The sequence below is a fragment of the Mycteria americana genome, chromosome 2 (genome assembly GCF_035582795.1).
Source record: "Mycteria americana isolate JAX WOST 10 ecotype Jacksonville Zoo and Gardens chromosome 2, USCA_MyAme_1.0, whole genome shotgun sequence".
Classification (NCBI taxonomy): Eukaryota; Metazoa; Chordata; class Aves; order Ciconiiformes; family Ciconiidae; genus Mycteria; species Mycteria americana.
This window is the reverse complement of record NC_134366.1, coordinates 4,437,976-4,460,452: the sequence shown is the minus strand read 5'-3', so window position 1 is coordinate 4,460,452 and position 22,477 is coordinate 4,437,976. Positions and strand designations below refer to the sequence as shown.

Sequence of the window (22,477 nt, the reverse complement as noted above, 5' to 3'; positions counted from 1 at the left end):
AAAAGACCTTTAAGATCATCGAGTCCAACCATAAACCTAACACTGCCAAAAACCACCACTACACCATGGCCCTGAGCACCTCATCCAAACGTCCTTTAAATACCTCCAGGGATGGGGACTCAACCACTTCCCTGGGCAGCCTGTTCCAATGCTTGATAACCCTCTCGGTGAAGAAAAATTTCCTAATATCCAGTCTAAACCTCCCCTGGCTCAACTTGAGGCCATTTCCTCTTGTCCTATCACTTGTTACCTGGGAGATATCTAACAAGATAAGAAAAAGGACAGAATAATGGTATGGTTTTGATGTAGTAGTACTGGATGAATGGGCAACTTTCATCAGAAAGGTGGCACCTTTGATAGGCACCTTTTATCTCGGAACAAACATTTTATCTAGATCTGAAAGTAAATAGAAATACTAAATAACACAAAGAGGAAAACAGTACTAACCCCAGCCAGTAAATATGAACCACCATACATACTGCCTGTCCGAAACAAAGGTCAGCAAAAGCAGTGTTTGCAGGTATATCCCTTCTATAAGAAGCCAGAAGAAATTGGCTAAGATACTGAACTGGAAGAATGCCACAGCAGCCTTACAAGCAACCTGGAAATGCAGAAGAAGAAAAAAACTATTAGGTCTACTCTCCATTGTGTCTGGTTTCTCTGCAAGTATAGGCAAAATTCTGCAAGTATAGGCACAAGAATGAAGAAATTATTATAAGATTTCAGTAGGTTTGGGATTCCATCATTTCAATTGACTTTACTTCAGTTTTTTGAAAGGGAAATGTTAGCCCTCTGTTAAAGATGAAATTCTTTACTGATAGAAATTGTTACAGCTTCATTAGAGTCAACAGACCTGTACCTCATATAGCAAAGCTGAATGTAGCCATAGCACTTGGTCTTTGGGTTTCTGTAGCATTGTTTATTTAAGATTTCAGTTCTAGCAAGCTAAAGAGAAATAGGATTAAGAAATCTCCATGTTCTCTTCAAGCCAAGAATTAAACATTAAATCAAGGATTAGAGAGAGGTGAAGTTTAGTACCGTTGACATTAGGCAGTGGTCCATAGTTTCATCTGCAAACAAAACCGCATCTTTGGTGAAAACAGCAATTGCTCTCAGGATAAAGGAGACAAACAGGTGCATATGGATGTAATTCCGTGTACAGTGGAATTTTCTGACATGGAAAGAGAAAACAAAAATTCTTCTTCAAGAGAAATTTATCATGGTCTCGTCAAAACTCAGACAGGAATAGAGGGTGCCTTTAGACACTTTCCAAAGCAAATAAATGATCTGTCACTGTTTAAGAGGGAGCTAGATACAAGGGAGCAGAGCAGTTACTATCTGTTTGAGCTAATAAAAGTGCTAGTATAATTGTCCTTGAATCACCACACATTTAAAGGAGGTGCCAGAGGCAGAGAGTAACTCTGGGACTCTTGGGCTGTATTGCAATAATGCCTTTTAATTATTCTAAATAGCATTTTTTGTTGAACAAGCTTGCAACAGGCTCTTCAGCCCCTTTCTGGCCAGAGGAAAACAGAGTATTGAGTAGGTGGCAGTTGCAGGTTGTGGGATGGCTGCCAGAGAAGTAGCTGCCTTACCCTAGACTGCATTTCCGTAGACTGCCCTGTCCACAGTTTGACCTTGAGCTGATGGAATCTCCTTCAAGGTTTGCACAGATCAGCCTCTTGGTCCTGGGTCTCTCTCTAAGTGATATGACCTTTGAGACTGCAAATCCTCTCGTTAGGAAGCTGCTTCTCTGCTCTGCGCTCCTGTGTGCAGAGTGAGCTCAAGGCTTTTGTCCAAGTGCATTGGAACCAATCAAAACCAGGATCCATTTCCTAATATCCAACATCATCAAATGTGACATTTAAATTTCTTTAAATCTCTTTCTATAGCTCCCAGTTATGGAAGCAACGGTCTTTCACAGGGGGAATGGACAGTTTAGATTTATTACTGGTCCAGGGACACGAGACATTCAGTTTCTGCAGAGTATGTCCTGCTATGCACTGGAGGAATAGTTATCTTATGTTAATAGCGATAACAGGCTGGAGCATTTCCACTGTATGGTGTCATTAAAGAGACTAAGATAGACTGCCCAGCCAGCTTTATTGTTTTAACATCTGCAGGGAAATGCCACAACATGAATAGAGAAGGACCTATTGCCATCAACGGTGTTATGTCTGAGAAGGATTTGAAAATAATAATAAAAAAACCCCACAAAACAAAAACACAGAGGGTTTGAGAGGAATTAGGATGAGGCTATATTAAGAAATCCTGAAAAAGAGACCATATATTTTTACCTGAAGGCAGCAAAGACAATTAGAGCTGTAATGAGTGAAGTCACTGATGCTGCATAGCCAGCAGTGTAGACACGCCAAAATGCAGAATAATATGATTTCTATGAGAAAAAGAGAACACAGACCAGTGCTGGTGGTTATGCAGCATGCATGCTGGTTTGCTTATTTCACTAAGATACATTTTCCCTTACTAGTCAGTCCCATCACCTATGTGCTGCTTTGCATGCTTAAGATCTGATTCAGGTTTTGCCTTCCATCGTTAAAACACCTTTTTTCTTTTGAATCCTACATAACCTTACACAATGGACAGGTTCCACAGCCCACAGGCTCATGTGAAATAGTGACCCCTTTGAGCATGTTCAATAGGAAAATGTTACTTTTCTTAAGGAACTACATTTTCTCCTATAGGTACCTAAAGACTCTAGGGCACTGAAGCTTGCTGATGGGTGATTTGTGAATCTGTCGCTTTAGACTCGGGCCAGATTCTACTCTGTTTAGCCCACAGGACATTTCCCACTGATTTGATAAGTGTTAATTTTCATAAACAGCTATAATTAAAAGAAAAATAAAACTTGCATTTTGCAGGTGAGGAAACCAAAACACTGGGAAACAGTCACATCACACTGCGGAGGTAGGAAAGTTACAGCCAAGAAAATAACCTGGCAGTCTTTAATTCTTTGGACAAGCAGTTCATTCAGTAGCTGCATACTGTAACATTATAAATTCTTTATAGTTCATTTGTTTGTTTGTTTTACATTCAAATATCCTATGTCCCAAGAAAAATGAAGCATATTTATGTCGCTTTAGCTATGCAAATTTTATTCTGATTCACTACAAGATCACCTAATTATTCAAAATCCCAAGAAACTAAATTATCTGAATCCAGGCAAATTTCCTCCTTGCAAATGCAATGGACACTTTGTTCTCTAATTGATCCAAACTCTGTTTATCCAAAAGGCAGCAATTCTAGGGTGAGACAACTGATTAGCAATTTTAAGTAGATCCATAAATAAATCATGCAACCCTGACAACCTAGAAATCATCCTGGTGTTTCTGAAATAGTCCTAATCTGTTATACAGTATTTTCAAAACACAGGTGAAAATTAGCAAATAGGTTCTTCAATTGAACAATGAAGTATTTTGATGAATTTTATCTGGTTTTGCAGGGTAGCTAAAAACCCAACACTATATGCAGAAGACATCATAAGTCCTCACTGCAGATACAAAATACAAACAAGTGGTTCTCTTAGAATATAAGTGGGATTCTTCTCACCTACTTCCCTATGTTTACAATGCAGTAGAGCTCACCGATCTTATCTTCCTTTTATCGACTTTGTGGGTTTGTCTGGAATAACAAACTAAACCCAGCCACAGCACAGACATGAGCTCTGCCCTGAAATCTTCCATAACGTTAAAACGTAAATATAGTCCTTCGCTTGATTTCAGCCTAGTCCAGCTACAGACTATGCCTGGCTTAGCACAAGCCAGGGACTGCTTGGAGAAAGCCATCCTGGTCTGGAGAGTAAAGGAGTTCAGCTTGTGGGTGAGAGCCATGCCATGGCAGCTGGCCCCATGGCTGGAGAACTGTGCACCAGAATACATGGCACCTTACCAGTCCCACACCCCTTCTGAACTGTTCGCATGGTTTCCAGCAACTTTCCAGAAGTTTTTTAAGCATTTCTCTTTCTAGCTTCCCCACAGGGTAAATAAGTACAAATATTCTCAGTTTACAGGTGGGGAATTGAGGTCCAGATATCTGTACTGCCTATTACAGCTGTGCTTGAGTTTCTAAGTTCATGGAGCTAAATAGTTGATGCCAATTGTGTCTACACTTCCTAAAGATTCAGTTACCTGAATTAGTACTGCTGTGTTTGAGCTTTCATGCCTGGAGAACCAAAAACACTCACAAGGAATTATATGAATTAGCCTTTTCTTTCATAGATTGAAGGCAGTCTATTGCTTCTGTGAAAATACCACAATAGAAGGAGGAGGCAGTGATGTACCCTAGGAGCTAGTGCATTTGTACAAGATGCGTGAGCCTTGCCCCATACAGACAGGAGATGATGGGATGGAGACACCCTTGTTCTTTCATGCTGGAACTGTCCCATTTAGCAAAGGTCAGAACTCGAGGCAGAAGCAGCGAGCACATCTCTCTTAATCAAAAACCTTCAGCTGTGAGGCAAAGCTCACCACTGAGGCACTAACACCACCAATGCAGTATGAGGCATTCCTATCCTGGGGCCAAGTCAATGATGAGGAACATGGAAATTTAAATCATATGAAGATGTGGGTGAAAAAGAAACACCCCTGGAGCCTAATTGAGCACCTAATGATGCTCTTCAGATAGGAAAAAGAGAGCTTCATTTCCTACTCCACTGAACACCTAAGATAAAGTGTGAAAATACCCAATGGCATCCAAGAGTTCCCTCCTAGAGATGTGCATTGACCACCATGCTATGAAGTTATGGAATTTTTTTCTCTGACTCGAAGAAAATCTGGAAAAAAAAGCAACAGGAGGGAACCAAAGGAATTTTCCCTGAAAAATTCCCCACAGACTGGTTGATAGGGCTTCCCCAGGAGATGAGTGCATGATGTGGATTCAAATGACCTCTCTCAGAGAACCAAAGTCTTTGTTAGGCAGGACAAGTGAACTAACCGTGGGTCTACTGAATAACACCAAAAGGAGACAATTGGATAGAGAGAAAAGTGCTACCTGCTACTTCGTTGTTTTATATTAAGCCTAATTCATTAAACAGTCTCTAAATATACCTAAAAAGTTTGAGCTTGGCACTGAAGATGGGTAATTACTGGATTCTGACAAGACTCATATGTGTGGGAGCATCCAGCTACTCAGCACACCCAAAAGAGGGTGCTCTGGAGGTGTCCACAAGCAGGAAATAAAAAACTCACCTGATCCTCAGGCCCTTTACTGGAACCTTCATCGAATCCACAGGCAATGGTGTATGGTGGGAATGGTTCTGACCAATATGCCTCCTGTGTACAGTTCCTCTGAAGGAAGCCTTTAATGGTAAAATATATCAGAGAATGAATTATATAGCGGGGTGTTCTTTAAGTTTTGACTTAATTTTTATTCCTAGTTTGATTCTTAACTTAGACACTTACAAGTCTAGTCAAGCTCAGCAAGATTAGGTATAGAGTCATAATATTATATATATATATATATAAAATTTCAAAAGTTGAGACAGATGTTCCCATTCATTTCAAGATACAGTGGAACTTCTACATTTCATATAGGAAATTCATTCTTCAAATTCAATTTTTACACAGAGGAAATCAAATTATGCAGTCTATCCTGCATTTACAACATAATTTGCGCTTGTGGACAACGTCCTGGGACACCTGATCTAGCTTTGAATTTAGATACAATTTTTGAACTTGGTCCTGCTCTGACTGGAGGATTGGACTAGATGACCTTTCTAACATTAATTGTTCTATGACTTTATAAATCAGTGATTCTATGACATACTTATATTCCGTTATAACCTTAGCAATGTAGTGCAATTACCCATATTTTTTAGACCACCAAAGAGACTAGACAATTACTATAGAGTAACATAAAACAGAAGAGCGCCAAATATTGACCATAAGCCAAGATGTGTATCTGGATAATTGTTCTATGTCAGCTGACATAAAATAGCAACGTGAATCAGGAAAATAAGCAAATTACTCAATTTTTAATTATTAGAATTTATTTTCAAAATATCTAGGGATAAAAAGAATAAGAAAAAAGTCTTGCCGTGGATATTGGTGATTTCTTCAAAAAATCTTGGACAGGGAACTTTAACCACTTCCCCAAAAGTGGCTCTGGGCCAGCAGGTTAGGCCATCCCAATCTCTGGTGCATCCTGAAAAAAAAAAGTGCCTTTAAATAAAGAAACACACACAGAACATCACACAGTTGATCTTCCATAATGAGATTGTCTGTGGCTTTCCCACTAATTCAGATGCATGAAGAAGAGCCATAGCGGGACATGTAGCTCTGCAAGTGAAGGATTGTATTGTTTTCCTCTTCTCCTTGAATATGTTGTCACTCACATATGCACTTGACATTCCATCTGGACCTTCCCCCACCTTATCTCATGAGAGAATGTACCTAAAATTCAAGCAGACACAATCTGAAAGTCAAATCAACTGGAGCTCTCTTTATTGTTAAAACTAAAGTCACCAAAATCAAAATATGGAATAATTACTAACACTTGAGATTTCTCATTACTGGTTTCAGAGTCTAACTGAAAAACATCAGACTCAAGAGCCTTAGTCTCTTGATTCCATGCTTAAAGTCTACCAATTTCACCTGACTTAAAGGAAATAAGGGCTGAAGTCCTGGTCTTAGGCAATCAATGGCATTTTTACAATGGACTTCAACAGGCATTAGAGTCATCCCAAACTAGAACAACATCTCTCGGCATCATATACAATAATCATCATCAGGAGTAGGTCTGACTGGTTGGCATTCACGAGATTCCCTAAACCGGAGGTTGCTAGGTGATGACACAGAGCACGCTACCAGCTATGAGTCCGATGAAAAGGGGTTTCAGAAGTTATAGTTAATCACAGCTTTGTCACAGATGCATCACATTGAGACTCAAGCTGTGGTCATGCAGTGTCTGTTGGCAAGTACGTGTGGGTGCAGCACACAAAAATTATCAGCGTGTAAAGGTGCCTGAACCAATAAAAAAGCACCACACTGTAACCGAAACTAATCTCTAGATAGTCGTAAAGTGGCTATAAAGCAGTGCATGAGTTTCATTTGGGAGGTGTTATTTCTTTCACTGATTCTTTTCTGTTTCCTCTGTGACTGATGACAAGGCAAATCTAAAATTGTCAAGAGCTGAAATGTGGAAGCAATATTACTTGCCTGTAGCTAAGCAAAGTTACTCTCTGGCTTCCGAAAGGATAGTCCTGAGGTTCTCCTGCGGCATTATCTTCACATCACCCTTGAGAGGATGAAAGTCCTGGTATCCCAAATTTGCCAGATGGGAAAATAAAAGCTCTGATTCATTATCTCTAATTTTAATTGTCTAAAATATGTTAGCTAATCTTAGCTACATTCCCTCTGTAATCAGTAGAAAGAGACAGGGACTTCCAGCACATGATTCATCCCATATATTGGCAGCTCCTTTCTGAGGACAGGATGAATCACTTGCTGCAAATACCTAGGTCTCTCTGGTGATTATAGCCTACACTAGGCTGCTAATTTTCAAATGAATGAAGTCAGGTAATATGAGTCCCACTTAGACATGCAGTGGCCCACACATTTAGACTTAGGGACTTAAAGGGTCCTTCTTAGAGGGACTATAGTACCTTTGAGGATCTGAGTCTACAGATCCATCATATTTGACAATGTGGGGTTAAAAAACAGAATCAGATGGCCTTATGTAGGAGTGGAACCTGTATGTTTTAAGTCTGCTTCATTTCCAGTGACTTCTACAGTTTATATCAGAGAAACTGCTAAGTGCAGAGGCAGCAAGAGCATTTTACACACCAAGGTTTTCAAGAGACTAATGACTGTGCAAGTCACCTGAGACTCCGTCAAGACAAATGCAGTAGGAATTGTATCAAGTAATGTTGACATCATCGATATTTAAGTCTTCTTCAGTAACCCAGGGCTCTTTCTTTTTTAGAGAATGAGGAAAAATAAACGTTTTTGGAGCTTGATTCAATTGACCTATTTTACACATCCACTTCAAGATGAGAGGAATTGCACCCTGGACTCTACTGATGACACTCATTAGACACCGCTTTGTACAACAAGAATAAAGTGGAACCAATTTAGACTAAAAAGTCTGCAACATAGACTAATTCCAGCTTGGATTCTCTGTGAGTGCTAAGAAGTAATTGTACAAATTGTGATCCTTCAGTTTGTCTCGTCAGTTCCTGAAAACTGAAATGCAAGCCAGGGACTTTTATCAGTCTTAGTCTAGTTTTAAAATATCCAGATAAAATATTGGGGATTAATAGTTTTTCCAGATCTAATGTTTCCTTTTAAACTGTATTGAGAAAGGCTGTACATACCAGAACAGATTTTCATTAAAGTTTTTCTGTCTCTAGGGAATAAAAGGTGGAAAGGGGAGCTTTGAGAACATCAGAGTTGACAAGGTTCAAGATTTTTAAATAGTTTAACAGAAGTTTGAGCGGTTTTTATTTCTTTGAGTAGCCTTTGCTACAAAGAGGATTCCCAAATCATGTAAATATTTCTCTGGTAAAGAGAAAAATACTTGGAATGTCATACTGTAGTGCATGTAATAAATCATTATAAAAAATGCCTGATTTTTGCCAGAACTTTTTTGGGTGGGTTACTGGGTGTTCCAAGTGCAAAATGTGTCCAGGAGGTATTCTGGACTTGATTAAAGGGTGGGGGGAAATAGCAGTAAAATAGAGTAAGCAAGTACAAGAGGGTTATCAGTCATTAGAGTGATTGGAAAGGCTGCAGAAAAATAAATAAAAAAATAAAGGAAATATCCTGGGGCTTAGTCTCTAAATTTTGGTAGGCTGCTAAAGGCAGACTTCCAGGTGGTTGCAATACTTCTATTCATACCAAGTGCATGAGGCATCTTTGTCTCATAACTCCTCTGTAGAAAATGAACATGTGATAATTCATGCCAACTGCAAAATCTCACTGAGGTGGATTCATACTTTTCTAAGCAAAGTTGGCCAGAAAAAATATGACTGAACTTTTGAAAGAGTTTGAACATTTTGAAATTTCACTTTGAATCAATTCAAAACATGTCTCCACAATGCCAAAACCCCAGCTAAGAGAATCCCTTATACAGCATTTTAAAAATATTTTACAGGCTTTCTGAAATGTTCATTTTAATTTTCAAAATTTATATTTGAGCATGTAATAGATTTCAAAACACCACCACAATAAATCTTTTTCAACAAACAAAGAAACAAAGAACCTCCAAAAATGTAGAAATAGAATATTTTGAAGAAGTTGGGATGGTTTTTTTCTTTCATTTTTTCGCAAAGAACATTTTTGCCAGATTGGAATGATTCCCAACATAATATAATTTCAGCATGCTTTTCAGTGTCTTCTGTGGAAGCTTCTTTACAGTTTTGGATATAAGTAAAGGATCTTCCACACACCAAATACTTTAGGAATGTAAGACATTCCAAGTAGGGTACTCCTGCCCTAACTAAGCATCTAAACTTGTCAGGGTCTGAACTAATCGTCTTAGTCTCATTCTGTAGTTGATAAAGAGAATTACGACTCCAGAGAACGATTCACCTCATCCTAAAATAAGCATCTAAACCAGAGGCAATGAAACATGTTCTAGGGACACCCATCTTCCTCCATTTACTTTAAGGGATTCTAAGAAGACAAGTCCTGACTTAGACATTGAGCTTTTAAAGACGTCTAAAATGAGATGAGGTGAAGTCCCAGGCTATAGAAGAAGCACTTCAAACTATTAAGAAACCAAGTAAAATAAGAATCGCATCTTGACTCAGGAGAACAAATGGTATCTTGACATTGTGCCCCTGAAATCATATACAAGGGATATTCATATCAGAGCTTGACAATCAGGACCATTACCTTTAAGATCAGGTGAAACAGATTCATTCTTTTCTAAGCAGAGAGACTCCTCTTTGACCACCTGCTGGAATATCTTGCATTCTGGATGGATTCCCGCAACCTCGGTGAGAGAAAGACAAAACAAACCAAGAAGTTCTGTGATTATCAGAATGACAAGAGACAGTTTTCCTTCCAGTTTGTACCTTGTGGCCGATACTTTGAGCTTTAAGAACGTGAAAACTCCACCTGAAGATTTTTCTGCAGAAAGGACAGGTAAATGGCAGAAAGAGGCTGTGATCTCGTACATTTATCAATTTGTATATGCATCTGGATATGCATACTCGTATGGATTCTTCAGTGTATCATAATAGCCAAGCTCATGTAGCACCTCTTCTCCAATGTGGAATTTTATATCACCTCTCCTTTACACCTATGTTTTTCACAAAACTTAAATGGATTTCACAGTCATTGGATCTCCATCTCTGTCAACTGGCCAAAATTGAATGAATCCATCAGCTATGGGAATATTCACAGTGAGTCCCCCGAACATGCATGCAATCTGACCCCGTAAAACAAATAATAAATAAATTTATTTAAAAATACATGTTGGGGTTTTTTTTTTAGTTAATTATTTTGGGTGTTCAGAACTACCTATTGGCAAAATATTCCTGTTTTGATTCTTGGGAGCTACCAAGAATGAAGTTTTCTTTATCGGAGGAATTAGCCCTAAGTGTGACAATAAAGTCTTACTCTTCAGGAGGGTGTGCCTACTCTCCTTTGATGATGATACTAATAGAATGGGCTCCTGGTCTTCTTTGAAACCTTGATATTACAGTGTCATACAAATCACTCTACTGAGAGAGCATGGTGTAAGCTCTTCCCTTCTGAATGCAGTTGGCATAATTATAAAAATAGAAGCAATAAATAGGAGCAGAAATTTTATGTCCATTGGGACTTAAATAAGAAATACTGAAGTCCAAGAATTTACAGAAATTAGAAAAATGTTAGTCTTGGCCATAGTTTAATCTGACTGATTACAAAATTTTATCAACATATTGCCTGAGGATGCAGAGTTGCTACACACTCTTTAGACAGAGGCACTGTTTCCATTTTACCAGATGAAGAAATGAGAAAAAATTACTGACTTGTTTTGGAGCTTACGGAATGATATTTACCTCGCAGATTAAGATACCTACATTTAAACAGCTAAATGGATATCTAGATATCAGTTGTTGAATAGGGTCTAGATTCATCTTCTTAAGTACAGATACCTAGCGTCATTTAGGTGCTGTCATGTATTTTGGCCTCCATCTCCCACTCCAGAAAGTTTCATGTCCCCTGTAGTCCTGCATCATATCTGCTGTGATTGTGAAGATGTTCTTAATATGCTAGAACATCCCAAAATTATTGCCTCTGGAAAGGCAATTAAATTCTGAGAAAGAAACTACAATGTCAGTGTCTACATGTGACCTTGTTATCTGAGCTACTTTTGCAGTCCATGGAAATTTAGAGGATGTCTCACTCACCCAGGAATGGTGAGTGCCTTTTGGGATGCTATAGGGTATCTCAGCCCTCTTGTGTAGATTCTGCATTAATTTTGCCAGCCCCATATAGAAGTCTTAAATGCATTATTTGATGTCTCAAATAATTCTACACACCCATGTTTAGGTAACTGAATTAAACCCGGAGTCAATAGAGTCCGTAGAGCCTAGAAAGCAACTGAACTGTATTCAGACAACTGAATATTGCACCAAAGCCTCCTTTGGGATATTGGGATCTTCAAGACGTAGAGAGTCTTACATGGAATAGAGCAGAGAGTTTGCTCCTTTGCAAGCTATGCTATTCAAGGCAAAGCCAGGGGGCCTCTGGGGGTAGTGATTTTAATTGAAATGATGGATTGAAGGCTTTCTGAGACATTTCTGAGGAAGACTGTAGACCATTCGAAACCTCTAATGACTTTGAAAACACAGTACAGATGAAAACATCACTGCTATATTGCCTTTTCAGTCTCAGGAAGTTGATTTATTGGCCTTCAGAATGTTTTCAGTGAGCAGTGCAACCAGGACTTCTTTTAGCCGCCACAGAAACTTTACTGGAAGTCATGTAGACTATTACATTTTAGCAATAATATCTGCCTAGGGGAAAAAAAAATAGAACACAACTTTATCTTTAAAAAACTTTAAAAATTCTGCCTACATTTGGTTTTTAAAGTAGCATAGACAGACTGCATTTAATTATGAGGCCCTACAGATGGTTCATACATCCTAATATTAGAACAGAAAAAGGATTAAGGACACTGTTTGAAAAGAAAATCAAGACGGCTTTTTCCATGCATTACATTCCTCCAGTGGGTAATTCGAAATACATTTTATAAATCAGCATGAGTGACTCTTAAAATAGTAATTCTTACTGTTCAACTATACTAACACAATTCTGAAATGAAAATTTTCAGGTATTAATAGGATCCCTGCTCGTTGCTTTATCTTTTAACATACATTTCACTTTGCATTCGGCCTCCATAACAAACAAATTTTTTGAGTAGTAGTAACAAAACGATTGCTACATAAATCTCTCACTATTTCAGTTTATAAAGATGGATTCAGCTGGACAGGAAAGAAGTAATTTCTCTTCTTTCTGGAATTTCTGGACTTAACAGCAGTAACAACTGCTGAGAAACTTTGTATTTGGAATATTCTTAGGCTTGATGTTTAAAAGTCATGACGACTTGACATGATGCTATACAACTTACCATCTATACTGAGTCCTCTGGCAAAAGGCCTGAAAGCAATGGCCAGTCATAACGCAAAATGAAATCAAAACCATGAAAGGAGATTTGAAATGCCTTTGAGAAACAAGCACTTGGGAGAGATGGATTAACTTAACTCCCTCCTCATGCCAGAGGTGCTGGGAATGGTGGAAACAGACACATAATTAGTTATGAAAAGTTTCAGAGGAGGAAGGGTTATCTTTCTCCCAAGGCCCACTTAAGCAGCACATGCAGCAGATGCAGGTGGAACATAAATGAGGGACTAAGCAGCTGAGCTCTCCCAAGTGGTACGTTGAACATTGAATACGTGTGCCAGACTGCCTGCTGCTCAAAGTAGGCTGCATGTCTTTTAAATCTACACCTGTTGAACCAGACCCTCAGTCACCATAATTCAGCAGAGCTGCACTGAAATCAGGGGAGTAGTATTCATTTACAACGGCTGGGGAAGCCCATACCCTGCCCACAGGGAAGTTGTACTGTACCGGTTTTACACATGACAGAAGAATTGCCATAATAGATCAGATACCTACTTCAGGTACTCCAGACTCCTGCTTCTGAAAGCAGTGATGAATCAGCAGAAAACATGATTTTATGATTTCTTCTAGAAATCCTGACCTGCTGCTGGTGATACTCACCAATGGTGACATTGTAGTCAACCCCACTACCACCGATAGCTAAGCAATTAATCAGCATGCTCACATTTTGCTTGCTTCTGGGTTACTGGGTTTGGAGTGGGGGTGGCTATAGCCACCAGAGCCCAGAGGTTTTGTTATAGGCCAGGGCATAGGTTAAATATTACTGACACTTCAGTGTTTGTAAATCAACACCAAATGCAATTGCAGATGTAACCTCCAGATCATCCCATAAGAAGCAAAAATGAGGCTGGTGTTGTTAACTAATAATCTTGTAGCCTTAGTGGAAGTAATCCCACAATTACAAAAAAAAAAAGAAAAAAAAAAAAAGAAAAAATGACACGTATGCAAGAAACTGAGAACAGTGATGATGCTTCAATTTGTTGGTTTTCCTCAGGCTTTAAGAAAAAGAAAGCCATTAGACCATTTTACAGTTAAAGAAAAGCCTTCTGGGCAGAACATTACTTGTGATTTGTTGGATATGGCTTACTTATTTTTTGTTATTAATCCCACAGTGCCTTGAGAGAAAAGTGCATATTGTTGCTCTAATCTGCCTACAATGGTTAGGGGATGGGGCTTTCTAGAAAGCAGGAGATCTGCATTTGTTGCAGGGACATAGCGCAATTTGAGAGGCATCTGCTGTAATGAGTGAGCCCTTGTAGGAAAAGAGTAGCTCCTTTTCACTTTAGAAAAGGATAATTTAGGAACCAAAACAAAGCAGAGATTTCTGAAGTAGGGATGTCCAATCTGACACAGTTTTCCCTGCCACAGTAATAAGCGTAAGAGGCTGATTTAAAATGCTGCTTCTTGGATCAACATTTCCTCATAGCTAGGCAGTAACCTGGCATGAACCTTACTGAAAAGCACAGTGGGGTACCTTCACATGAAGGTTTATACAGAAAACTTAGAGGTTTCGTGCAGTGTTGTAGACAGCACTCAAGGAATGGAGTTTTGCATTGCTGAGCATCACAACACGAAGACCTTTTTGACCTAGCTTGAACATTAGTGACCACTCAAAATTCACAGGGGCATCTTAACTAACCACTGAAACAATCTTGCTTGGAACAAAGCAATCACATAGTGAACATTAAAAAGTTACCTATGACAGGCATGGGCATGCTAAAAACCTGAGACAGTTTAAAGAGCCAGATTTTGGGCTTGCGTTTACTTTTGGGCTTCCTTTTCTTAACATCTGTAAGGTTATTGCATCGAAACCTTATGTGGTATACTCACTGATAGTAAGTATAACATTGCTTTGTATGTCCTCTGTTACATGGTAGTTTATTTATTTGCCCAAATCTGAACACAAAAATCAATCTAATGGCACTTTGGGCTTTGATTTGTTCATGTTGGACAACATCAGACTGAGCAAGCACTGGGAAGAGAGTTTTTCTAGCAACATCCTCATGCCATACTTAGTGCAACTTAGTTAAAAGCAATATTTCCTGAGAGCCCATCCAAAGATGGTGCCCCTAGGCTGTTGTGCTGGTAGAAAAACTGTAATTTAGACATCACATGAAAGACAGATCTTCACTCATTAAGAAGTCCATTAGCACACTTGGGGAAAAGTAGGGACATTTTCTATGCTCTCTAAAAACATGGAAAATGCTTTAAAGCTGGGCACTGAATATATTAGTCACTTTTGAAAAAGCAATTCAATGGGATCAAAGAGCCAGAAATAAATTTGTAACATTTAGTCTCTTTGAAAATTAATAAAAAATCAAAGAAGTGGCTGAATTAATTGGCGAGATGGGAAGGCTTCAAGAACTTGAAGGGTCTTTCCAGTGATCCGGTTTAGTTTCCAATGCAGTGCAATCCTAAAACCTCACAAATAGGTTTTGCGTCAAGTGCATAAATCATTTACTAAGAATAGTCATCACTGTTCTTTTTGCCCCTGTCTCTATAGCTTGCATTCATGTCTCAGATCTCATCTCCGATCTCCTCTGAAATCATCTCTGTACTCCCTGTTCTCCCTGTCTGTGCTTCTCCTGTTCAGTTTTTCCGAGGTGACTCTGATGCCTGAATATTTTAGCTTTCCCTTATACAAAAGCGGTTGTCTGCCATTCACGTCACACACTGACTCCCAGCTTGGAGGATTAAAACTCACCTGGTATTTTAGGGTACAGAAAGGCACAGCAAAGACATTCAAAACTCCTACATCCCCTGCCTATTTTAAACTGTGAGTGAAGTGTTCAGTCAGCTCTGAAAGTTGGCCAATGATGCCAAAGACACTGTCCGGAGAACCAGGATATGTTCTGAAATGCATACATTTTTTTCAGCTGAAATTTTGATGAACAGGAAAGGTTTAGGATGGAAGGAGGCTCATGAAAAATGTTGAACACAGGTCAAATAGTTGAAGAAGACAAAGAAATCCTCAGCCTTTTTCATAAACTTCTCAGACTGTTGAATATATCTCATCAAAATCTTCCATAAGGGCTGTCTCTTTCCATCTGCTTAACTTCTTTCTCAAAAAGCCAAATGCTAATTAGAAAGCTTTGAGACTGGGAAGCACAGGTCACTGAAGCCAGGGTCAATTTTCACATGTGCTTTGAAGGGAGCTGGGACCACCTTCGAGCTCCGTAAGCTCTTGTCCATTTCAGTACAACTACATTCGCGATCACCACGGTAAGGATCTTCCTATCCACTGTGGCCTATAAGTAATTCTGGGATATTTATAATGTAATATATGTAGTATTATGTTCTGTCAGAAAACTACAAGAAAGTATAAAAAATAACCAAAGTTTTCTTATGCAGCAAAAGAGTCCACCGTTCAAATGCACTTGTGAATATAGATGAGCATCCACTTTGTTTCTACCATATCCAAGCTATGTTTACCACTCTTGATTTTGACTGACTATAAAGCATGAGGTCACCACAGCAGTGACATGACTCCAGTCACCAGCAACGTATTTAGTTATCACAGAAAGTCCTGCCCTCAACTTGCAAGCTCTGACACGGTCTTGATCCCAGAAGCTTTCAACCCCAAAGGTAAAGACCTATTTCCAATCTTTCTCTTCAGCCAGTTAAATAGATTATTTCAGGAGTCTTTTCTGCTGGAAATGACTACCTAGAGGACATTTTCAGTGTTTGTTTTCTCTTTCTAACTCGATTACCTATGGAACAAGAGAAGCTGAGACACTGATTGCCTTACAGTCATTTAGAGGAATATCTTTTCAAGATTGTTTTTAAGATGTTGGAGTAATGCTTGAATGCTCCTCTGTGTATTGGATTGTATTTATCTGACTGTATTTAACTGCATAGCCTTATACAGAACAGTACTTGCCATACATACGTATCCATGGGTATCAATATATGTATTTACTCATAGGTATTCTGTATGTGACAGCACAGCCATACTAATTAATTTTGCATATAAACCCTATGTAATTAGTATTACCTTGAGAAAAATGAAAATGAATTTATTAGCTCTATGCTAAATTTGGTAGAGCATTTAATTACCACTAACACTTAAAGAGTAACAGAACGCTAATAACTGGGGATCCTCATTTTCTGCTATTGCAAGTATTCCTCCAAATTAAAGAAAAATTTCTCCCTTTCTGCATATGTAGCCTGTTTGCCTAAAGGTGGGGTTCATGTCACCTAATCCCAAAGAACTAAAACCTAGATGTCAAAGTCCATCAGCAAGTTCACTCAACTGAAGCCATAGCCATTGTTCTTGGAGTGTTTCCACCTCTTCCCAGTAGTATTGAAGGAGGCTAAATGAGTAGCTTTAGACAAGATTCCTAATTATAGACAGATAATTTTAGATGATTAATCTAAACTCCCCCATCAAGCCTCCCTTAATGATCAATGAAGGCAGACAAGCAGTTCCAGGGAAGGATTCCTCCTACCTCTCTCAGACACCTATTTGAGGACAGAGTGACTCACTGTACAGGAGCCTGTCTCCCTCCATTAACTCCCTCCAGGCTAATGAAACACCTAAACAGACTGATTCTTCCACACTTCCAGTTCCCTACGGAGAATTTAAGGTCTGCAGGGATTGGATCCCTATAAGGAGCATGTATATCCTTCCAACACAAATCAACCAAGAGTAGCTATATCACAAATTTAGGCACCCAGTTCTGTTTTATTGGGAGCTCAACATCTTGCTACAGGTTTGGATCCATATGCTTATTACCACAAGAAACGCTTTGTTAAAGCAAATGTATATCTCCATGTAACCCATCTGTGTTTCCATTCTCACCTCCGTTCATTAGATCAGACTGAACCCCTTCCTCAGACATGTGAAAAGCTGTTACGTGTTTGAAGAAGAAAGCAGTTTAGCTCAGCAGGAAGGACAGTGAATGCAGAGTCTTTTTTGTTCTCTATCCCGTGTCCTGAGACTCTGAACTCTTTAAAACAGGAAAAGTCATTTTTATGCATTTCAGCACCCACTGCTCTCTGTTGCTTGTCATTTACAAGCAAATGGTAATTTTTAATGTCAAGGACTCTATTCTGCAAGGAACAAAGTATATCCTGCAACATACAGCTCCCTGTGGAGCTGATAGAAGGTAAAAGTACCCAATTTCACAGAGGAAGTTTTCAGGATTACCCTTCTGGTTTATTTTCATATCTGAATAACAAATTACTGGCAGAATCCACACTAGAATTATTTCTCTGCTCTGCCATGATCCTTTGAAATATGAAAGGACTGTTTACTCAATACATCTAATGGGTCTCTGGCTTTCCCCTACTGTCTAACTTAGGGTGCAAAGCTACCCATGAGACCTAGTTTGAGACACAAAAACCACTGATATTTAGAGCACTGACTCTTACCAGACGTGTAGTTGGAGTTCATATATGAGCAGTAGTTTGAGGCCAAAAGCTACGTAGCACATGCAGTTTGTAGAATTTCTTTTATTATGGGCACAGTTTGCTGCAATATGCTAAAACATTAAAATGATGCGTGGCAGCACACAGATGTGCATGATACATCACTTCAGGTTACTTCCTCTCTGCTGACAGCTGCAAGAATAAGTTTTGCCTCTATGATGTGTAAAAAGGCTAGTCCAGATGCCAAAGTCACTCTACCTGTAGCAGTGTACCACTTTAGGCTGACTAGTTTCCCTGAAAGAAGGGTATTACACACGATAATAACTATACATGACAAGGTTTAAGTAGCAAGGACGTATATCCTATCACTTGTACATAAAACTGTGTAAATACAGGGGAAAAATCGAGTTCCAGAGGATGTGAGGTGCAGGTGTGAAAATTTACATCCCATCTTTCACCTTTTAAAACTGAAGGGTCAAGACCAGGCTGTAACCACCTAGGCTCTCACTATTACCTGTGGAAGAAAACAGGCCCTAGAGGAACATTCACCCTGTCTGTCTTTCTCAGGGCAAGACGAAATGCCTCCCGGTAAGGCGACTGTCTCCCCCTCGACTACAGAATCTGAATCCCAGCCTACACTAAACATTTAACTGTGGCATGGCTAAAGTTAGAATTAATGAGTCCCTGGGAATCACACCCATAGGAAGGTTTCCAAACACTTCTCTGGGGCTGAAGATTGAGGGGAAAGAGGATATATGACTGTACTTGTACTTACACTAGCTTTTGCTAACCAGCCCTGGCAATGCCAGCAGTAGAGCATGGGGCTTAGGGAGGGATATACGTGCTTGAATTGTGTCTCTGTGCTCATACATCTTCTCTGATCTTTAATGTTACAATCTCACCTGCTGCCTCTAGTGCATAACAGTCATAAGACGGTTCATGCTCCTGCTTGGTGATATTATAAGCAGATGCCTTCAGCGGTAAAAACATCAGTGCCCTCTCAAAGAGGTAAATGTCCCAAATCCATCAGAAGGAACTATTCCTTTTTAGTTATCCTTCTTCTTCAGCAAAGTTGCCTTTCTCAGGACAACTGGGACAGCAAGCTGTCCCCTTCTGTCCCTCTAAAGCCATGCTACAGCTACTCTGATTTAGGGAAGCTTTTCTGTCCTTTGGAAACTGCAATTCTAATGAATGAAAATGAAAAGACATTTATTAATAGCATCTTAGGGTTGGAAAATTTTAAAGAAAATAGCTGGGTCAAACCTTTAACTCAGGAATATTTTTTTTCTCCCCTCCTACATCCCCATCCCCTTTTTTAAATCCTTTCTGTATTTTTCTTTCTTTCTACCTGCTCCCTGTTACGAGAAAAGTTACCCTGCCTCTGCGGACATCCCCCCCCACCCCCCCCGGATCCTGCGGGGCACCTGCAGAACCATCCAGCTGTGGGCAACAGTGTCAGGAGCCAGATGTGGGGTGCCCCACCTGGCCCACCCCCTCCCCGAACCCAGAGGGACCACCGCCGGGCACTCACCAGCGGCAGCAGCAGCCAGCACAAACTTAGCATCCTCCGCAGCAGCCGCCGGCTCCTTCCCGCTCCCTCTGCCTGTTGTGAAGCTGCCAAAAGCCGAGGCTCAGCCCACCCCCACCTACCCAAGACCCGCCCCGGAGCGCCTTGCACCTCCCTTCCCGGAGACCCGGGTCTCTCCCGGGGGAGCCCGGCACCTTCGCACCCCGCAAGACCAGGCTTGCAGCGGAGGGAAGGAGATTCTCCAGCATCCCCCTGGGATTTTGGAGCCACCTCTATGAACCTGTCCTCTGGTCACCCACCTGCAAAACTGTGAGGAGCTGGAGCACCGACTGGTCTTTTAGGGTGTATTTGGAGGCAGATGCTCTCTGTGCAAGAAGAGATGCTGGATTTAACCCTCCTTCTGCTTATGGGCCCACGTTTGTGGCCGGTGGCAGCAGGTTGTCAAAAGAGCTGGGTTTTCAGTGGGTCTGACAGTGTGGTATTCCCTAGGGACTCTCAGAGATGGAGTTTCTGGGTTTTGGCATCCCCCTCCCCTCAGAGAGAAAATTTTGAGCAGTAGCAGAGGATTTCCTCCACAAGCTGCGTGAGGTCTTTCTGGCCCTTGTGTTAACAGATGCCTCGAACGTAGCTTTATTTCTTGGTGCAATAGGTAAAAGCTAAAGCCCTTCTTGCCTACGGCTTGGATTTTGTAGGGGAAAAAAAGGCAAAAAATGACAGTAATTTTTAAAATGTCAGGGTTCATAAGACCTAGGCACCAGTTCTGGGTTTTGCCACAATAACTATTGCACCAAGCTATTTTCAGGGCCTGGGAGAGCAGGAATTGTGGAAATGACAAAAGCATTTTTTTCTTGATAAGATTTAAGTGCTATTTCACATCCTGTTTATCATTCATTATTTCCCAATGGTGTTAAACATAAGAGTTCTGTGTAGTCAGAGGAGATCGAAGGCTCACCTGAATTACCCCAAAATAGGCATCTAATGCCATTTGAGGAAATATATATTTTTGCAGCTTTCTTCATAAGTGTATACCTCTCCTGTAAGTCCTATATCATGTTTGCCAGCTCCACCTAGATATTTCAGATATGCAAGGGCACTTTGAGTGACATTCCTTACATGTTTAAGAAACTGAGTCACATCAGTGCTATCTATTAATTTCTCTCTTTGCACCCTGATAGTCCTGACCAAATCACTCTGTTGTGATGGGAACCTAGAAAACTTGCACGTGTGTGGACAGCTGTATTAAAGTGCTGAAATGTGGGTGTTTTGTATCAAGAGGTACCCCATCTTAGTCTTGCAAATCAAATGAAATTGTCTAAAATCAAATAGCATCCCCAGGCTCATGCTAGAGAGGCTGTCAGTTCTACAACCTGTGCAGAATAAAGAGGGGGATGAAGACATAGATTTGTAGGATAACATTTATAACCTAATTCTCATTTACTTCCCCTTTTCTATATGTTTGTCTTTCGTTAGTGCATAATGGCATCTGATCGCTTACCTGCTCAGATAAGCCTCAAATGCTACTCCAAAAATCAAGTCTGTTACAAAATAAAGAGATTAAAACCTAAAAAATAATCATTCAAAGTCCGATTTTGACTGTTTTTCCCCATCTATAATGGATTACTTAAAGCTGCGGCCAACTCTCACTAACCAATAAGGTGGTTCTCATCACACTGGAATAATTTTTAGAATCCCACTACAAGGCAGGCACCACATGGTATCGGGAAGTTCCTAATTCTAATGGGAAGGAAAATGTAAAGTAGAGGCCTATCAAATACCCCCAGGGTAGGAACATATTATAATTCCTACTGAACAGTATTCAACCAACTTGAGTATACAATATCATAGAATAACAGAATAATTTAGGTCAGAAAAGACCTATGGAGGTCTGGCTCCAGCCATCTCCTCCCTTCAAAATAGGTCAAATTTCAAAGTCAGGTCATGTTGCTCCGACATTTGGTTGTCGTGTTTCAAAAACAATTGCTCTCACTCTCAGGAGTCACACTGTAAACACAAAGATGTAATTAAATTAATATCAGCATGACATTCTGGTCCACAATATTTCAACTGCATTCCATTATTTAAGGCCTTGCAGGTCACTTTGATGAAGTCTTTTAGGTCATCATAACCAGTTCTCTAGTTTGGAGCAAAACCAATTGAGAACAATTTTTTTGGTATTTTTTGTGTAGTTTCTTGACATGGGTGTTCATAAACGGTCCTTAGGAGAAGGCATTGCTTCTTTGAGCAGGTGTGGCCTCTCAGTGCTTCCTTCCTTATATATTTTCTCCCCTCCGTCTGCTTTTCCTATCTGATTTCCAGCTGATCTAAAAACCAGGCCACATTTCAACCCTTGAGCTTTAAATTAATTAGCTGGAAATCCATCTTGTAAGAGTTTTTGTCCATGCTAATAAAGAAAACAAAGCCTGCTCTTGTCAGGTTTTTGTAACATCTCACTGTAGTTAATGTTATAAACCTCGCTTACATTAAAGTCTCTGAGTTCCTTAGTCTACTTATTACGTCATTACTTTAAACAGACCCTTTTGTAGGCTAAAACCTTATTTAGGCTAAAACCTAATTTTTGTTTATCATATTAATTTACTTTATTCATTCTACTCTTTGTTATTTCTCTATATGTACCCAAAGAAGATCCAATAATGAAATAATACAGGAAAGTAACCATACTTCTCATAATCTCTTGTATGCTCTGATGTATTTTGCTACTTTTTATCACAATCTAGTTCCTTACCTGATAAGCTGGCATAACTAAGAAATTTTTTTTTCTCTTCAGCAATTGCAGGATAACTAGTCTAAAGACCAGCTCTGTTTTCCTGCTGCTCTACGATGCCAACCTGGGCTCAGAATATAACTCTGATGTGCACAGAAATGTCCTCTTGTTAGCATCAACAAGCAATTCAGTCATCGTGATGGTATGAAACTTAATCAATGAAGC

General features: G+C 39.8%; 1 protein-coding gene across 1 annotated transcript in view; it reads right to left on the bottom strand.

Annotated features, from left to right (window-relative positions):
• Positions 1-19,566, bottom strand: part of LOC142405234 (vasoactive intestinal polypeptide receptor 1-like) — a 29,813-nt gene extending 10,247 nt beyond the window's left edge. The window contains exons 1-7 of the mRNA XM_075492270.1: positions 19,534-19,566; positions 9,852-9,951; positions 6,052-6,159; positions 5,205-5,314; positions 2,298-2,395; positions 1,039-1,171; positions 448-601 (exon numbers count right to left, since the gene is read on the bottom strand). Of these exons, the coding sequence (XP_075348385.1) occupies positions 448-601; positions 1,039-1,171; positions 2,298-2,395; positions 5,205-5,314; positions 6,052-6,159; positions 9,852-9,951; positions 19,534-19,566 (736 nt within the window). The remainder of the gene's footprint in view (positions 1-447; positions 602-1,038; positions 1,172-2,297; positions 2,396-5,204; positions 5,315-6,051; positions 6,160-9,851; positions 9,952-19,533) is intronic.
• Between the last annotated feature and the right edge of the window lie 2,911 nt (positions 19,567-22,477).